Source organism: Bradysia coprophila, unplaced genomic scaffold (genome assembly GCF_014529535.1).
Source record: "Bradysia coprophila strain Holo2 unplaced genomic scaffold, BU_Bcop_v1 contig_358, whole genome shotgun sequence".
NCBI classification, from domain to species: domain Eukaryota; kingdom Metazoa; phylum Arthropoda; class Insecta; order Diptera; family Sciaridae; genus Bradysia; species Bradysia coprophila.
The window spans coordinates 4,043,775-4,061,719 of record NW_023503616.1 but is presented as its reverse complement, the minus strand read 5'-3'; the positions used below and the strand labels follow the sequence as shown (position 1 = coordinate 4,061,719).

At 31.8% G+C, this 17,945-nt stretch overlaps 1 protein-coding gene across 4 annotated transcripts in view; it reads left to right on the top strand.

The window, feature by feature from the left end:
• Positions 1 to 1,453: 1,453 nt before the first annotated feature.
• The window catches only part of LOC119081307 (peptidyl-prolyl cis-trans isomerase FKBP2), a 22,196-nt gene continuing 5,704 nt past the window's right edge, over positions 1,454 to 17,945 (top strand). For 2 of the 4 annotated variants that reach the window (XM_037190071.1, XM_037190070.1), the window contains exons 1-2: positions 1,988 to 2,151; positions 5,119 to 5,294. In XM_037190071.1, coding sequence (XP_037045966.1) covers positions 5,119 to 5,294 — 176 coding nt within the window. In that variant the 5' untranslated portion in view covers positions 1,988 to 2,151. Of the gene's footprint in view, positions 1,861 to 1,987; positions 2,152 to 5,118; positions 5,295 to 17,945 lie in introns of those variants that run through there. The other 2 variants (XM_037190068.1, XM_037190069.1) reach the window with 2 other exon arrangements.

Genomic DNA, 17,945 nt, shown 5'->3' with positions numbered 1-17,945 from the left:
CAACGAAACCAACGAGTGCATGCATAGCGACAGGACGACGAAACTAATCAAGAATATACGGATACCAAACAAATTAAATTGAAAGAGAACTAATACTCTTCACCCTCACAGTTTCATGGAGCAATCATCACAACGGTAAATAAAAGATGGTTTGCTTCGGTGTACTTCTTTTACTACTTTTCTTATAAGTCTATCTTCTTAATAAAACACACATTGTACTGATAAAGTTCAAGTATTAATTAGGTCAATAGTTTACCTACAGCATCTTTACGTTTCTGTTGCTGTTTTTTTAAGATGTTCCTGATCATTTATGCCAAAGCGAATGTCACATTGGAAGATTAGACTGACCAAAACGATAAACTTAGGTAAGGACATTACATAAATGGCAATCGTACTTATTGACAGCACAATAAATAATTCTATAACTTATTTATTTTGCTTAAAGTCTGGTTTGATACAAAAATCTCTGAGCTCTTAATTACTACTTCATCGTTATTTGTTCATAAAAGTATCATTTTTCGAAGAAATTTACTGCAATTAATTATACCGACGTACCTATCAACTATATAAACTTTTCATTACTTTCAAAATTGTTAAATTTATTTCACCTTATTATTTATGTGTAAGACTTACATTACATGGTCTACCTCTACCTATAACCATACCCTAACTTGTAAGAAGGGAGTAATAATAACATTCAAAGTATTCATGGTTTGAAATTTGAGTATGCACCCAGTATACATGCCAGTGTATCTTAATTAAAATGAAAGTTAAGATAGTATGTTGTGATTGATATTACGTTCAAGGTTACACAAGCTATATGAAGACGTAAATTAATAAAATTCGGAAAATGTACGAAATTGTCCAAATTTTCAATTCGTCCAAGTTATCAAATTCTAATTACAACATCACCTTCAATTAAGGATTTCATCAGCATTTTAATTTCCTTTACATTTCCGTACGAATTTGAGAAATACTTAGGAGACCTGTTGCATTAATACTATAATGGTAGTGGACATGGAGTGTATATACATAAACATTTTGTGTACAACTCACAGCTATGTATAATGCTGAAGTCGAATTTTATTTCTCTCGTAAAATGAGCTCAGACATTATAAATTTTGAAAAATACATGCTCAATGATTCAACAAGTTTCTATACGGCATTTGAGGGGAATATACCTTTGGCGAAAGAATAAACAAAAACACAACGTGGCAATTTACAATTTATTTGTTAATGCGCAAGTCAAATATCTTGTTCAGTTAACGGTAATGTATTACTTTGTATACCTTTAGCAAGTTGGTTCGGGAGTATCGTGGACAGAAATTAGCATTTGTTATAATATTTAGTAGGAATTTGCAACGATCTTCTTATTGTTGACTTCTTCAAAAGTCATTAATCCCAATCACCTCTCATCTACATCTTCTTTATGATTTTGAAATTAAAGTAAAAACTTGTCGCAACCAGTGTGTAGTATGTTCGTTCATTAAGCCTTTAGTATTTTCTGCTTCCTTAAATTAAGCATATGTTCACGTCAATGTGTTTTAAATGCAAATGAAATTCATCACCAGCGAAACACCGCCCCATATAGGTTGGCTTCCTTATGAATAGTTAAATTTGCAAAATACGAAATCGTATCAACTTGCGAGTACACTAGACAATTGATGACGTGATCACCATAAATGCGCTTTGAAATTGCAGATAGAATACAGTTTTTTTATGAAGCCGATAAGAGTGTTTTCGTCGAGACCGTCGTCGTGTATAAAAATTCATTTTGGGTGTTGGAGTTCCACGTTGTACTTATTACTCGATAAGCACATCGCTGAGAGATCGAGACAACATAATACGATTCTGTTTACTGTATGTATAACATTGTTGCCTTTTCTACACTGCATGTGTTGTAAAATAACGTTGTGGTAGAAAGAGAGTGGAATTTATAACCAACAAAATTGTACTTTGGTGTAGAATATGTGGCAAAAGTACAATTTTGTTGCTACGTATCTTGTGTCGGAAGAGCACACGCTACGGGTTTTAGAATTCATTGACTGTTGAATTAGTTTTCATCCAGTTATTTCGTGAAATCGGAACGGTACAGACGTGTTTAGTTCAGTATCCATTCTACCTTTGTTACTTTTATTCTTTATTGCAACAGTAAGTGGAAGTTTTAATCAATTGCTTTTGTTAATTTACTTGACCTATGTCCTTAACATAAATTTGTAATTAAAAAAAAATTAAAGAAATTTGAATAATTGCCGGTTTTGCGGTATTTAATGAGAATGAGAGTTTTTTGTCCAATTTTTTTTTTTAGTTTAATGAAATTGAAACGGCATTTTAGTTTTTGTGTTGAAGTAAATGTTTCATGAAAAGAATACAATTTATGTCAACCGCTTTCTTTCCAACCACGTTCAAATGATTATTATAGTGTTATTCATTGGTCAATTAAAATTCACAATACAGCTGTATTGGACTGCAAAAAAAAAAAAATCTGAAACGACTTAAAGAATCAGACCTGACGTGGTACTTAATGAATGGATGTATCCAATATCCATCTATGACATCGACACTCACTTTATTTAACACACCACTTTTATCATCAAGCTAAGATGAATATGAATTAAATTCTAAAACAATTGACTTAATGGCATTAAGTTAATGCTCATTCGCATTAATTTTTCTTCAATTAAAATAAGGTGAACTTTCGAAGAAATTGAAATATAATTGATCGTAAACTAGATCAGTATAATAAATAGAAACCTACGTGTGGGATATTCGGAATCGAACACATCGCCTTAAAAAATGGTTTTTTATCTGATTGAAACCGGAACTCGTACAAAGATACCTTTCAGTGAATGTGTTAAAGATGTGAAATGCTACAAATTATGAGTTCACGTTGATTCATCACGGTCAATATTTTTAACAAACAAAATCAGTGAAGACATATAACAGAACATTTTCTGTCCCAATATTGCATTTTGTGCATTATAGAATTATTATAGAAATGGCATCGTGATTTAGAAATGATATTGTCCAAATAACTCAACCTATTATGAACATATTCAGAGAACGGGTCGTCGTTCCATTCGGAATACAAAACAATTTACGTTCAACTCGAGCCGAGGTGTTAATCATTTTCTTTTTTCTATTCAAATCAATGTTTGCTCAAAGATTCGGTATCGGCATGAAATGAATTCTTGCTCGGAAATATATCTACAGCACACACAAAAAAATAGCATCGAAGTTCTGTTTTAATTAAATTCTTGTTTGATTTCAATTGTCGGGGTTATATATGAATTTCTGTAAAAATGTTTCCATGTTTGATGGTTAAAATCGAATACGGTTCTTCTTATCTAATCTTGTGTACACATGTATCGTAAAAAAGTAATCGTCCGTTTTACCTCTACAGCAATTTTTAATTATCTATTTGGCCGGGGAGACTATGTAGAGTCACAACGTTATTGTGTTGTCATGGAACCGTTACACATTCTAATTGATGAGAGATTTTGTTTATGCATTTTTTTACTGACGAATTGTGAAGAACAATTTTTTTACGAGCCCTGGAAAGAGGGAGCCATTTACCCAGTTATAATAAAAATAATTTCCTTTCCACGACCAAACGGGTAATTGATTTCAAAAATATTCTCAGATATACTCTCTTTTTCAGCTTTTTCCTCTATTAAATGAAACATAATCACAAAGTCAAGAGAAACTTATAGTGTCAGCAACATAACTGAACTATATCCATGTTCGATCGGTTTTTACCATCTAAAACTATACATATCGACTGACTCTACAGATATTAATCGTTTTTCTTAGAAATGGCTTCACAGTTCATTTTGCTGGGCTGTGACTTAGTATCTATGAAAAAGACACACTCAATTTCCGATCCGTTTCTTGTTTTTATTTTAACGCTGCATGACAAATGTTAACATTTTTAACTTTAACTTTAACTTTAAATGTTTCTTCAGGATAGCACTTTGACAAAAAAAAGTCTGTAAAATCCTGTGTAAAATGCAAGAGACATGAACGATGATGTCACTTCAGTCGTGCAACTTCCATAGCTATTTCTTTAGGCTACTGCAACAAGAAACTTTTGGTCGTATCAATCAACAAAAAAAATGTTTTTTCATTAATGAAATACAAGATTCTCGCGTGACCTTGTTATCTTATCGTTTTTCGCCTAATACAAACCATGATTTGCATTGCATAAGATTTGGATGCATATGAAGATAATTACACGGATTTCAATTAAAATATTTCATGTAGACACAATGCATATGCGGTGTGTATGGTTTGTTACATAAAAACCGTACCCACAAGCAGAGTGAAATTTCCAACCAAAGAATCTCAAATCACAAAGGACCAACAGAAAATTAACTTTACTTCAAAATCTGCACAAAAGCACATCAGTTTTCGCACAAATAAAAGCTTAAAATTGTGTTAGAATTGTCTAAACATGACATTATTTATTGCGTTACGAACTTCTTTTGTGTATATTTAATTGATGTTATTTTGTGTAATTGGTTTTGTGTGCTGAATAAAAGGTATTTAAGCCGGGATTATTAGTGGTATCCTCATGTATGTTGTTAGATAAATTAATTTCCTTGATGTAACATGAACATTGAACAACAATAAGAAATTATCTCTACACCGACTGCAAATTAGACACGTGAAAAGTTCTTTATTTAATGTAAACCATTATTCGTGTCTATTGAAAATAGAAAATGGAAAGAATTGTTTCTGCGAAATTGTCTTGTATGGTTCACTGTTCTTACATCTCCATGTTCACGTGACTCGTAGTACAAGAGATTTCTGAATATATTATTAAAATCCGGAATAAGATCTAAAACTCATCGATGGAGAAAAATCGTTTCGAGTCCGAGCTAACCGTAAAATTAAATGGAATCCGAAAAATGAATTTCTTTTCATATAATTGGATTTTTTTTTGGCAATAAGATTCCATTTTTATACCAAGGTCAATGACACAATTTATCGCTGAACGTTAATGCCGTTTGTCTATTCGAAAACATACGTCATCTTAGCTATAGTAGCGTATCTCAAACCCATCGTTTAATTGCCTTTGTTGTATCTAGAATAACATAAATCTATCGTGTATTGCAGATGATGATCAAATCAATAATCGTAGCATCGTGCCTTGTGGCAATTGTTAGCTGCACCGGACTCAAAGTAGATGTAGAAAGTGTACCCGAAGGATGCACAAATAAATCGAAGAATGGCGACATGCTTACAATGCATTATACAGGAACACTAACGGACGGAACGAAATTCGATTCAAGGTAAGTGTACGTCTTGTTTACAGGGAAAAAAACTAATTAATTGCAATTTATGGGGGGAAAACATTTTTTTTTAACTGACTGAACGAAATTTCTATATATAATCGAAATATCGCTGAAAGCGTTTGTAATAAAAGATAAAAATCTTTTCATTATATTCATTCAGGGTTGACTGATTCATGATTCATCCCCCACACAATGCTCGTATCTGTTGTATTTAATTTATTTGTCCACGATAATACATGCAACCGAGTATAGTTGCTAGTTACGCAAAATATATTTATTACATTAGCGAGAAAACCAGTGTTATTTACTGCACCATACGCTACTTTACATCATATAATCGTATAGTATGAACCATCCGACAACAGGTCGCAAAATTTACAGCCATTCATTTGAAAAGAGAGATTTTATCCAACTCGATATTATAAGCACGAAACCGCATTGCGTACTATCAATTTTGTTGTAAATAAATAACTTTTAAAAGTTACAACAGAGAAAAAAAATTAATTTAAAAATCGATTCCGGTTTCTACATTTTGATGCTTAAGATTTTGAATCAATTCGATTCGAATCGAACGATATGGCATCATAAATGCCATTTTATACTTCAATGTAGATACGTTCAGAATTTTTATTTTAACTTTCATCATTCATTATCGATGTGAATTGCGAATTTGTAAAAACTTTTTAATTAATCGACAACTTTTTTCACTTGTTAACCACAAATTAATGATGTTCTACTGCTTTCCCAATGCACACTGACGCATTTAACAGATTAGCGCATTAGGCGAAGAATAACAGTTTCCTGTTAACACTTGCCCGTGAAAGCCACTGTATTCTACCCTATTGAAATTTATTTTCTTCGATCTGGTCCATCAAAGTTAGGAGAAGTTAATAGGAACAAAAACATTTAAACGATCGTCATCTGTGTGGCACTAAGTATGGTGCATATTCAGAAAACTCAAAAATGTTCAGAAGGTTCGGCCGCGCAAACTTCTATTTGACCTAAAAAAGATTTCTCAACGGATTTAAAAATTTCGTACAATAAGTGACTTTCGTACCCGGTTTCATCCATGACTAAAAAAAATAGTGGAGAATTGATGTACCCTAGTACAAGCATCTAACATTTTAGAAATGATAATGTATCGCCATATTATCTATTACTTCTATTGCTGTGATCTTCTTTGGATGTGATTTGAGTGTCTGCGTTGGACAATTGATTTTATGTAATGTCGCTTTGTGCAACCTGAGCAGAGTTAGGGTTCCAATGATACGCAAGAAACTTTCTATTCAAAGGGACGAGGCGAACTATAAAATTCTCAGAAGCATGTAAAAAATCTTGTACTTCGTTTGTTTGAACATATATTCTGGTATATATTGCCGGCAATATGAGTTACACAATTTGTGCCTGACATTCCCAAATTGCATTTTGTTCATACATTTTGATGATAAACCTCCGTCTCCAACAACGTATCGAAAATTGTTTTTCTAACTACAAAAGCTCTACAAACCCGAAAACGTAACGTGAAATTCTCATTATTTATTCTTTGCATAAATCCATCTTTGTCCATTTACAACAGAATGCTTCCACACAGATTGTCTAAAATAAAGCAACATAAAGCAACATACATATGCATTATAGCAATTTAATAAACTGTCACCTACCTAAGGCAGATAGTCTATTTTGATTTGTCTGCTTATGACGGCTTCAATCGACTGCTAAAGCATTTAACTGCTTGTTCAAAATTCCGATTAAAACAAATTAAAGTACGTTGTTTTGTGCAGTTTAATTGATCCGAGTTTGTTACTGTGAATACAAACACGTTGATTGCTCTAGCTCTCAATTATATGCGAAACCCATTAACACTTTTGCGATGACACACATTTCCATATAATCTACCATCAAAATGCAATTTAATAGCATGAATTTTCGGTCATATTGGATAGGTTATATACAGTTTTTTTCCACCAACATTTTTGCATATGCCTAGGCAACGGAACGGACAGCAAACAAATATTTTGTTTTATTTAAAATTTTAAGTCTTTGAATAATAAATTAGATGAAAAAATATACCACATATCATTGGTTAAATATGTATATGATGCTTCCTCTACTATTTCATTTCAAAATTCATTTGGTCCAAAACAAAAGAACGAAAAAATTTATGAAAATGTATTATGAAGCTGTAACAGAAAAAAAATATGTTTATGAGACCATTGTTCTTCATCAGTTATACGTATACATAGTTCTTTTTTTCTGCATATCTGGGTTAGTAAATATGTTGATTCGAAGTAGGTAGATGTGTATTATACATATGCAGACGAACATCACTAAGCTTTTCATTTAAAATGAACTCATCAAGTAAAATGATGCAGGAAAGGTCGAAAATCTATTAGTGTTTCACTATAATTTTAGCAATATAAATTGATATGACACGAAGACAGGATATAAAGTAAGACTCAAAATGTAAAAAGTGAATTAAGTAAAGAAGAAAAAATTTTATTTTTATTTTTGTACTCATCAAAATTGACAAAATTAGAATGGAGAATGTGAAGCTTGGTTTAGTTCCATCACATACTTTATGTGGACTAAAAGACGAAAAAGATGACTAAGCCATCAACGAGATTGGTTACATCAGACGCATTTTACATGGTTTCAAAAGATAACTACTTTACAGAATTTATGCTAGTGCCCACAGAGCAAGCATGTCAAAATTATCACTTGTAAATTGACAACTGTAACAACAACAAATTAATAAGACTCGAAATCGAAGAAAAAGAATTAATTAAGGATTTAAAATAGTAATATGATTTTGACATAGAGTTTAACACAGATGACAAGCATATTAGCAGCTTTACTATCGGATATATCACTTCATATTAATTAAAATGTTTTCAAGAGATTGTCATTTCAAATCTTTTACTTCATTTCCTTTAACATTTTTTTTGTATATAAGACCGCATAGTCATAGTTTATCGGTTATTTTTGAAGTCTTTATCGATAACAGATGCGAGCCATCCGTAACAGACCAAGTTATATACTGACAAAACAAAACAAATAAAATCTGCTACTTATTTTGTTTTAAGTTGCCTCTTGTGTTTGAAAGAAAATTATTACTTTCACATTTGACTATATGAGAAAGCACTAGCCCAATTGCATGAATCGTTTTGTCGTCATCAACGGTAACAAACGATTACCCGGTTGCAGAAGACTGAAACCGGAATACGTGATTTGACCGCTCACACACCCACATTGCAGAAGAATAAATTTTAATCAATCTGTTTGAACACTTAAATTCTTCCGATTGGAATAAAAAAATCATTCTTGATCATCCCACAAAACTAGGGATAATATACTCAAATATTCCGAAGGGTATGTCTAAAATAAAAATAAAATTCTTCAACTTACTTGGGGCAAACTATCAAAAAGGTTTTCAATATAAAATGAGCTCTCCCTTTCTAAAATCATACGTAAACTCGGAAAGTGTATAAATGTATACATGCACATTACATTCAGATTGTATACGACTGAGTATAAACTACACGTAGAGAGGTAACTGTATTTCTTTCGACGAAAAAAAAATCACTCGTTTACCACTTGTAAGATATGTTATACCCAAACAAACTTAAGAGTTACAATCTATGCGAAAGGTAAATATTTTGGTTTTAGTGTTTATGTCCTGTGTACATATAAATAAATGCACATTTTGTGGGCTTACTCATGGCGCTACACTGATATACTATATGAGTCAGTTTCACACATATAGGCTTTTCCTTCCACCTGAGGCTAAGTTTTAAATATCGACATGAATAATTTAATGGAAATAAAATAGCTTCACTATCAAGAAAGAGATTGTTTTGCCAGATACTTGTACGCTGAATGGGTATAATATATAATTTGTCGATCGTTTTTTAATTAGAAAAAGGTAGAGAGGTAAACAGAAAACCTTTGTGAAGAAATTCGAAAAATCTAATTAATATCTCTTCAACCGGCGTCAATATTTTTTTCCTTTGGTATATTTGTGTTTAATTGTAAAACAATGGATCAAATTTTTAATCACGAAAAAATGAAAAAGGACTTTTCTTGGTCTTTCAATCGATTTTTTATATTATGTATCGTTCTGCGAGAGACCTGCTCAACTAACAATTCCTTCAATTTAAAGTGATAAATATTTTTTATCTGCATTTTACATATATAACTTCCTGCTTTAAATATTTTTATATTACATCCACACAGTTCATTCCATTATGGAGTTAAAAAAATTGAAGAAGAAAAAATAATACAACAAACACCCGAAGTGGAGTATGTACCAACGAAACTCCGAAACAATTAAAAATTCATGAAATTACGGTTTGTTTTATGCCCCCAGACAACAATGTCGCATCGCATATAAACTATGCACCCTGTTCTATTTTATAGCCTCTCGGGAATCGGGTATTATGTTTTATACGCGCAGCTATCCTCTAATATTGTATAAACCTTTGAACTGAAAAAACATTTCTTTTCGAAAAATTTTCCGGAATACTTATATGTCGAATATACATTGTATTTGGGATGTGAATGGAAGATAACTTGTGCTGTATTGGCTGTATAGAACGAAACACGGAACCGTATTATATTATATCCTCAAATACTCTGACAATATTTTCAACGATTTCAGAGTACATGTTCTACTAAAATATTTATTTTCCTTTTTTATTTATGAGAGTAGTTAATGCGATGTGTATACACATGACAAGAATTTTTCCCGCAGATCCATTACACATTTGTTGCCAATTAATTGGCCATCAGAATTTGCTGTTTTCAATTAAAATAAAAAGAGAGAGATGGTATGTTTTGCAGTTAAATATTTTACATATAACCCTCGAAACTCTTAAGTTAACACTGAGGTGTCATAACAATTTTTGTAATTAAATATCGAGGGGAAAACACTTTGCGACTTCCGATTATTGTGTTTACCCATAGCGGGTTCTGAATTTTTCATTGAACATTCATAATAACACCGTTTTAAGTTATGCTTCCAAGCATGTTGTTTAAAGCTCAAATAAATGGACATTACGAGCTCAGTTTTCGGTGGTATAATTCACCTCTATCGTGTATGATCTAAAATAAAATGCAAAGTACGTTATAAATACTTTAATAGTCTGCTATACGTTCGTATAAGGGTTGAAGTGGAAAAATAATGAATGTGAAGTATGTGTCTAGTTTTTCGGAATGGATGATAGAGCGTTTCCTTCTGTTCCATCCATGCTGTATTCAGTGAGTACCCAAAATTTGCCATTTTTTTTTTTTTGATTTTGAGAAAGTGAACCATCTGGCCGGCATTTTTTATTCAAACTTATGTTATGGAAATAAGAAATGTGAGTAGGTCCAAAGATGTAGCACAGAGACGGGAGGTCGGATAGGTTGAAATATTCCCATTCGAATGATTTACTGGATTGATGTAATTCATTTCTTTTGATATTCGCAGCAGTTTGATGTAAAATATGGCTAAATCGAAATTGTCTATTCTTTAAAGTTCACGGTCACGACAGTATAGTTTTTAAAAAAATCTTAAAAATTCCATATCCAGCAGAGGCATTGACTTAGGTTCTGCACGTGGAGAGCAAAGTTATTAAAAAGTCATAAAAACCAGTTCGAATCGTCAAAATTAATTTAATAAAGTCATATTTCCATGTGGGACAAATGCTTCTGGGCGGCAAACCCCGTAAACTCCGTGCCACTGATCTCGGTATATAAAATTAATTGTAAACTACCAGAGCGAACCATAATTTACTTAGAAGCTAAAATTTGTTTATAAAAAAGTGGTAAAATGATAATAATTAACAACGATGCAAAAAACACTTTCGAATAGAATTATTTCAATGCATAACATCATTATAATGAAATATTCACTATAATAGCCATGGATGTGGGCATGGGCATAAATATTTGCGTATACGTACATCAGGCAAAAGAGCTTCGACTTTGGCAAAAAATACTTTCTCTTACCATATCGTAATATGATTCACTGACGGAAATTAATGTAAGTGAAGAGTGTGATGAGTAAACGATTATAACAAAATCCATGAATAATATTTAGCTACTTTCATTATGCAAAATTCTGTATTATAGGTGATTAAGTTATGATGGCACTAACATACATTTTTAACACACATATCACAGGCATATCATAGATGTTATTATGTCTGTAGTTGATTAATTTTAATTAGCAGCTGTTCAGACCTGTGTTTTTTTTATTATTCTAACTTCTCATCATTTAGTTTGTGGTAGTTTTGGATTGTTGTGATGCACGAAAAACATATCGTCTGCAGATTCGTTTCACTTTTCTTTGATATAAAAACTAAATTCATGTTCTTATTCATTTTAATAACTTTCAAATTCATATTTTCCGAGAGGGCATTATGTGTCTATCTTTTCTTCTGTAAAGAAATACTTTCTGAGATGTTGTTTATAACGTCTGATCTTGTGTATCCAAGATACATATGTTCAGGGAATTCGAAAAAAGAACAGATTATAGCTTAGCATTTAAAACCGAATAGGCAAGAATAACCCATGTACACCAGTTTCAAGTGAAAATTATTGACGATTTGGGCCTGGAAATTTCGTATTTTTCTGTACAAAGTTTAAAGTTATATCTTAAGTGTTTAATAATAAAGTTTGTCGAAGCGTCATCCTCAACTTTACGTTTGCAAAACAAAAATATTTATTATCTAACATGCCTTCATACATGTCTCATAGAATCCGTCTCTCATTCATATTTCACATTTTGTGCAGTCATACACATATTTACCGATAACTTTGAAAACTTGAAAACCAATTTTGGGTGCACAAAATTCATCAATTCATCAATCAATTCGTTTACTTGGCATTCGCTTTGCATTGCAAAGAATTTTTTCTTACAATTAAATAAATCACAGAATCGAAACTCAATTAAATCACAGAATAGGTTCATTAACACTCCGTATTCTTCACAAAGTCAGAAATTATCGAAAATATTACAATTACCTATTAGCGGTGAGCTTTACCCACTTCCAAGGATTTTACTCTCATTGAAGATTTAAACTTAATTTCTCATTCTAAATCGAGGGGTAACCGACTAGCCGAAATGGTGGCAAATCAATTACTAATTCCTTTTAATTGCTTTCAATTCCTAACTTTAATTAGCGGATTAACAACTATACTTGCCGGATTCGCCATTCAATTCCTATAATTCCAATTAATTTCTACAATTCCACGAATTTTCGAAATAATTCCTCGATATTTTCCGTTATTATTCAATTCCTTTGCGACATATTTGTTTTGTAGGTAATAGTTGGTGACTTTGATAGTGTCTGTTTAGATAATGTTGATAATTGATAATGTTTGTTTAGCTGGTTCGAAGCAATATAAAAAATCAACTCAATTAAAATTTTTACTTGGTTATCATTCTGCAGTTTTAATTGTTCCACATCCTTCCACATTTTGTCAACAAAAGAAGCGTAAAGAGAGTCATTCACATAAAGTCATTCAAACAAGCGCAACTTCCATAGGTAGAAAACATGTGGAACAAATAAAACGTAAGAAACCCGCGAAAAGTAAAAACTTATGATGAGGTTTGTTTACGTATAATTTTCCTAAATAAATTTTTATTTCCAGTCATGAACACCTAAAAGTGCCTCTGTGTCCTCAATCTCTAATTTTGTCAATGACTATACACATTTTGTAAAATAAATTGGAAATTGTATAATTTTCCAATCACTTGATGGCAAACCGATTCGTTTCCCGATCATGATTATTACTTTAATTTTCATGAAAAATGAAACCTGCTGTTGTAATATATATTCAAGCTAACCACAGAGAAATTCAAACATATATTTGATGTTTGCATTCCTTAAACATTTTCCACCAATGTACTGTAAATCTCAACTTCATGTATGTATCGGGTTCAATTTTTCAATAAGAAAATAAATTTATCGAATAGAACCATGTAGCACCTTCACATTCATAAATTGTTGAATTTCAGAATGGTAAAATTGCATATATAAATATTGGGGACGAAGTACAAAAAAAAATCCGTTTCTCGGAAGAATTACTCTTTTCGTAAAAATCCATACGTACATATACAGAGCGATATAAATATTTTTAAGCTAAATAAGGTATGTGTCATGCATATTAAATGTTCATATGAATATCTGATTTATCTCATTTTATTGTTATTACTTTGACTGAATCTGTATGGTATGTACTTATCATACGTGCAATGGTTTTTGGTGTTCTCAAAACATATTTTATGGGATGAGATATAAAAAAAATCCTCCCGTTTTAACCCCTTATTTTCGAATACATAAACACCCTAAGATCATATATTTATAATAACATCGAAGTCGCAATGTATCTCACCTAAACATGAATTTATCAGATCTTTTTAATGCTGAAAAAAAGTAATGCGAAATGGAGAAGACATATTCGTGGATATTATGAAAATAAAATGCGAAAAAAAACCACGCACTCATTCTGATACGAATTTTGTCCTATGAAAATTGTTGTGTAACAACCGCACTATTGGGAGGTTACATTTAAAAATAGAAGAAGCAATTCGCACACTCCAATGATTTTAAAGTAATCGCTTGAATTTAGGTAGATTTAAGAGGCTTTAACAATGTTATTATCCATCTACCCACTGCTACCCACGGTATCAATGGAAAATAGATTTTATAGGACAATGGAATTGACTATGCGAATTTATGTAAATCGAAATCGATGTGATAATTTTGAATTAAATTTTTTCCGATAAGCTGTCATATCGCTTGGAATATTCATGCAATTCGTAGAAAGCTCATCGTCACTGCGAATGGGTAATTAACTGATGAGTTCATGTGAAACCATTCTCAATATCTTATTAATTTACTGAAAGTTTTCAAAGTATTTACTATTGTTCTGAACTAAGATTGCAAGTATTCACCTTTTTCGGTTAGACTTACACTTATATCCACTCTCACTCAGAAAAGGTAATAAAGTAAAATTGTGTTCATTTCTCCATTCACCCTATGAATATGCATAAATTCAACTACGTGCCATGAATTCTCAAAATGTTTCGCAATAAATAAACCAAAAATAAAAAAAATATTTATTTTTATTTATACACAGCAATCGTATTTTAAGGTAGAGGTTCCACTATACGTAATGTGTATACATTTTTATAGGATGAACTGAACATACGCTTCTTAAAAGCGATACATCCACATATAGGAGACTTATGTATTACCTCAATTTTTTTTAAGCAAAGACTTTTTAAATGGGAAAAATTTCACTTTTAGTTTATGACTAACAAGAAACAGCAAAAAAAAAATCCGAAATTATTTTAAAAGGCCGAAAAAGAACATGTTGAGCATGAAAATGGATGCTAAAATGTTAAAACTTCGAAGATAGATGTGCTTCAGCAAAATTGTTCGCTTATTATAAACTTTTAAAACTATTTCGGTTGAAAGATGCGAGGACATTGACATCGTCACATCAATGTATGTATATTTTCTCATACTCACTCGTTTACAAAAATTGTTATAAGAAATCCACCGAATCGTTGGTGTGACTTCTGCGATTAAAGCTTAATTAAATTCTCTGGCAGACCAACTGTACACATTCCCATATACAATTCTTATACTTGAGAAATCTGCTGTACATTTTGATTTTATCACATTATTGATGTATTTTCGCAATCTCATTATAATATGCGATAGTTTCGATTCTGGTTTGTCATTCCAGCTAAATTCATAATTGATATTATTGTGATACTATGCTATAAAGAAATGAAGAATCCAATTAATTCTACGGATATAAATACAACTGGCTTCGAGCGCTGCCACCGCCACAGTCAACTAATATTATTGGTAGCATATAGAATATGCCTAGTTTTTCCGACTCCATTTTCAGTTGTTTTCAGCTAATTATTATTTCCGAAAAAAAACAAAACATAACTTCAAAATTATCGTAAACGCTTTCGCTTCAGAGATATCAATTTCTTTTTATTTATTCCGTAACAATTTTCGTTTAATTAATTAGGCACACGAAAACACCAACTCAGGTATGCTTACACCGAAAGTCGTGTTCAAAATGAATGTGTTAATTTGTTCGAATCTAATTATTTGGAATTCAGTCGGGATTTGGCCGTATATAACACCATCTCATATTCTAAATAAGTATGCGAAATATGTATCCGTACGTAAACACAATGATGGTTTTAATCTGAAAGTATAAATTTGACGCCAGGAAAAAATTCTGGATTTTATGCGTTACGAGTGTATTTTCGAATAGACAATGATACTCAACGAAAATAAATTTAAAATTTACCTCTGGTATGGCATAACTTTTTGGTTCTTTTGAAAAGATTTGCTGTGTACTTTGATATTAATATAAATACATTGCTCGCATTATCTCCCTGATGATCGTGTTTGAATCTGCATGTTTCATTGTAGCGAACATACCATCTTAATATTGGTTGTGTTACAACAGTGCACATGTATATAATCAAAATTTTCGAATGTTTACTACGTGTGGTATTGTGGTACAGGTGGTAGTGAAGGTGGTTGCTTTTAAATTACTTCTTACTCCTATGTGAGATGTGTTGTTTCTTACTGACTAGCTCCCTTCCACAGGTCTTATGGCAAAATTTTGTAAATTTGTGCATAGTAAAGCATGTAAACTTTGTGTTTTTGCTCATAATCATGCATAATATGTATTCGAGTTTGAATAAATAGGAACATGGAAGGAAAATCTTATGAAAAGTTATAGTTGATGATGAAATGTGATTAATGACCTATATTATGGGTTCTAAAGCTTTCCTGAATGAATAAAATATTTCTGATGCTAAGAAGAGGACCAGTGTTGTGTAACTGCAAACTGGATGTAGCAATACCATTTTTGAATACACAATGCAGGTCGCATTAATATTATTTGGTTATCGTAATATAGGTGCTATGAAACCTGTAGACGGTATGGAATCACCCAAACCGATGGCATTGTTATCGGTTTCAATGTTGTGTCTTTAAATTGAAACAATTAATTGGTTTCTCACTCTCTTAATTGAAATGGAACGGTTAATTTGATGGACATCTCTATTTCGTTTCCAAATTTTAAACCATCTCGCCAGCCAACCAACCATAAACACCCAATAAAATGAAATGGTTGGAATTGCTTTTTTTCCCTATACATCTCCATTCGTGACCGTATTCTTACTATGAAAAATGCACGTGCAACATTTTATGAAACAGAAAAAAAGAGACTAACTTGCGAGTATAACAGAAAAACCAATTTCATTGAAAACATTTTCCTCTATGGAAAACATACATAACTAAACAAAAAAAGATATCTAAAAAGAACAAACAAAAAGTACAGCACGAAGACGATCACTCGGTCAATCTTAGGACTCGCACGACCAAACGGTTATTATTTAATATTAAAGTTCTCTACGGATCGGTTACAAATTTCGAATACCAAATTATATCAATTAGTGTGACGAAATGCGGATTTTTGTGCGACATAATTAATGAAAGTCCTATTCAAGTCATGCGCACTAAAGTGATTTCAGCGCAAAATACTCGGAATTATTACACTTTTGTGGTAAAATGTTTAGCTAATTAATAAACAGTCGGTCAATACACATAAATTAGCACATAATGGACACAAGACACGCAATTCAATTTGTTTGATTTTTTTTTTAAATATTTCCAAACGTAATAGCATCTCTGAATGCAGTGCAGACGTTCGCGCCTTAGCAGTATCAACAACCCGATACCATCGAATAAAAAAAAGGAGAGAAGTAGAGCCGAGTTTTCGTCGAAGTCAATATGGTTTACTTATTCATTAATATCATTTTCCATTCTGTTAAAGTATCTATCGAGCAAGAAAACCATCCCAACAAATGGAATCTCAAACCTGGCTTCTTATTCACATCCATACGGTTTGCATATAAAAAGGATATGCATGCAGTCGTGTTTAGAATGATTTTTGTATATCAAATCAACGGTAGTCAAATAAAGTATCGAAACACTGTGTCGGTTGTTGTTGTTGTCTGTTTGTTTGTTTTGTTCGCTTTTGGAAAAGAAAAATCGTTTTGTTTTGGTTGGCTCACTTCATATTCCCAGAAAGTTTTATTGCAAAAAGATGCTCTTATTTTATCATTTTTTTACATATAAAAAAAGGATAGTGTTTAAGGATCGGAGAACATCGAAAAAGGGATGAAATATGTTTTCGGTGTTAGATAGATGTGTTCAAACATATTTCGCCTATCCATTTGAAGGTGGTGGATACGGTTGCATATTATGTCGGATTTTTATTCTCGGATTCTGGGTGTACCAGAGTTTATGTTATAGCATAATATGTGCCATTTATCCGGTTTTAAAGTCAAAACAGCCCTTTAAAAGTATATATTAAACAGGAAGTTTATTTTTATGGAGCACTTAAAATTGGAAAAATATCTTTCGATAGGTTTCAAAATATATATGAATATACCCCTTGCCGATGTCTCTAAAGAACGGAAAATGCTGGGATGTATATTATATGTTAGAACAAGAAAATTGCAATTTAATGACATTTAAAAAGGGATGTATTTATACAGAGTATGACTAAATTTATGAATAGAAAGCAATCTTATTAGATCTGCTGTTATTTATT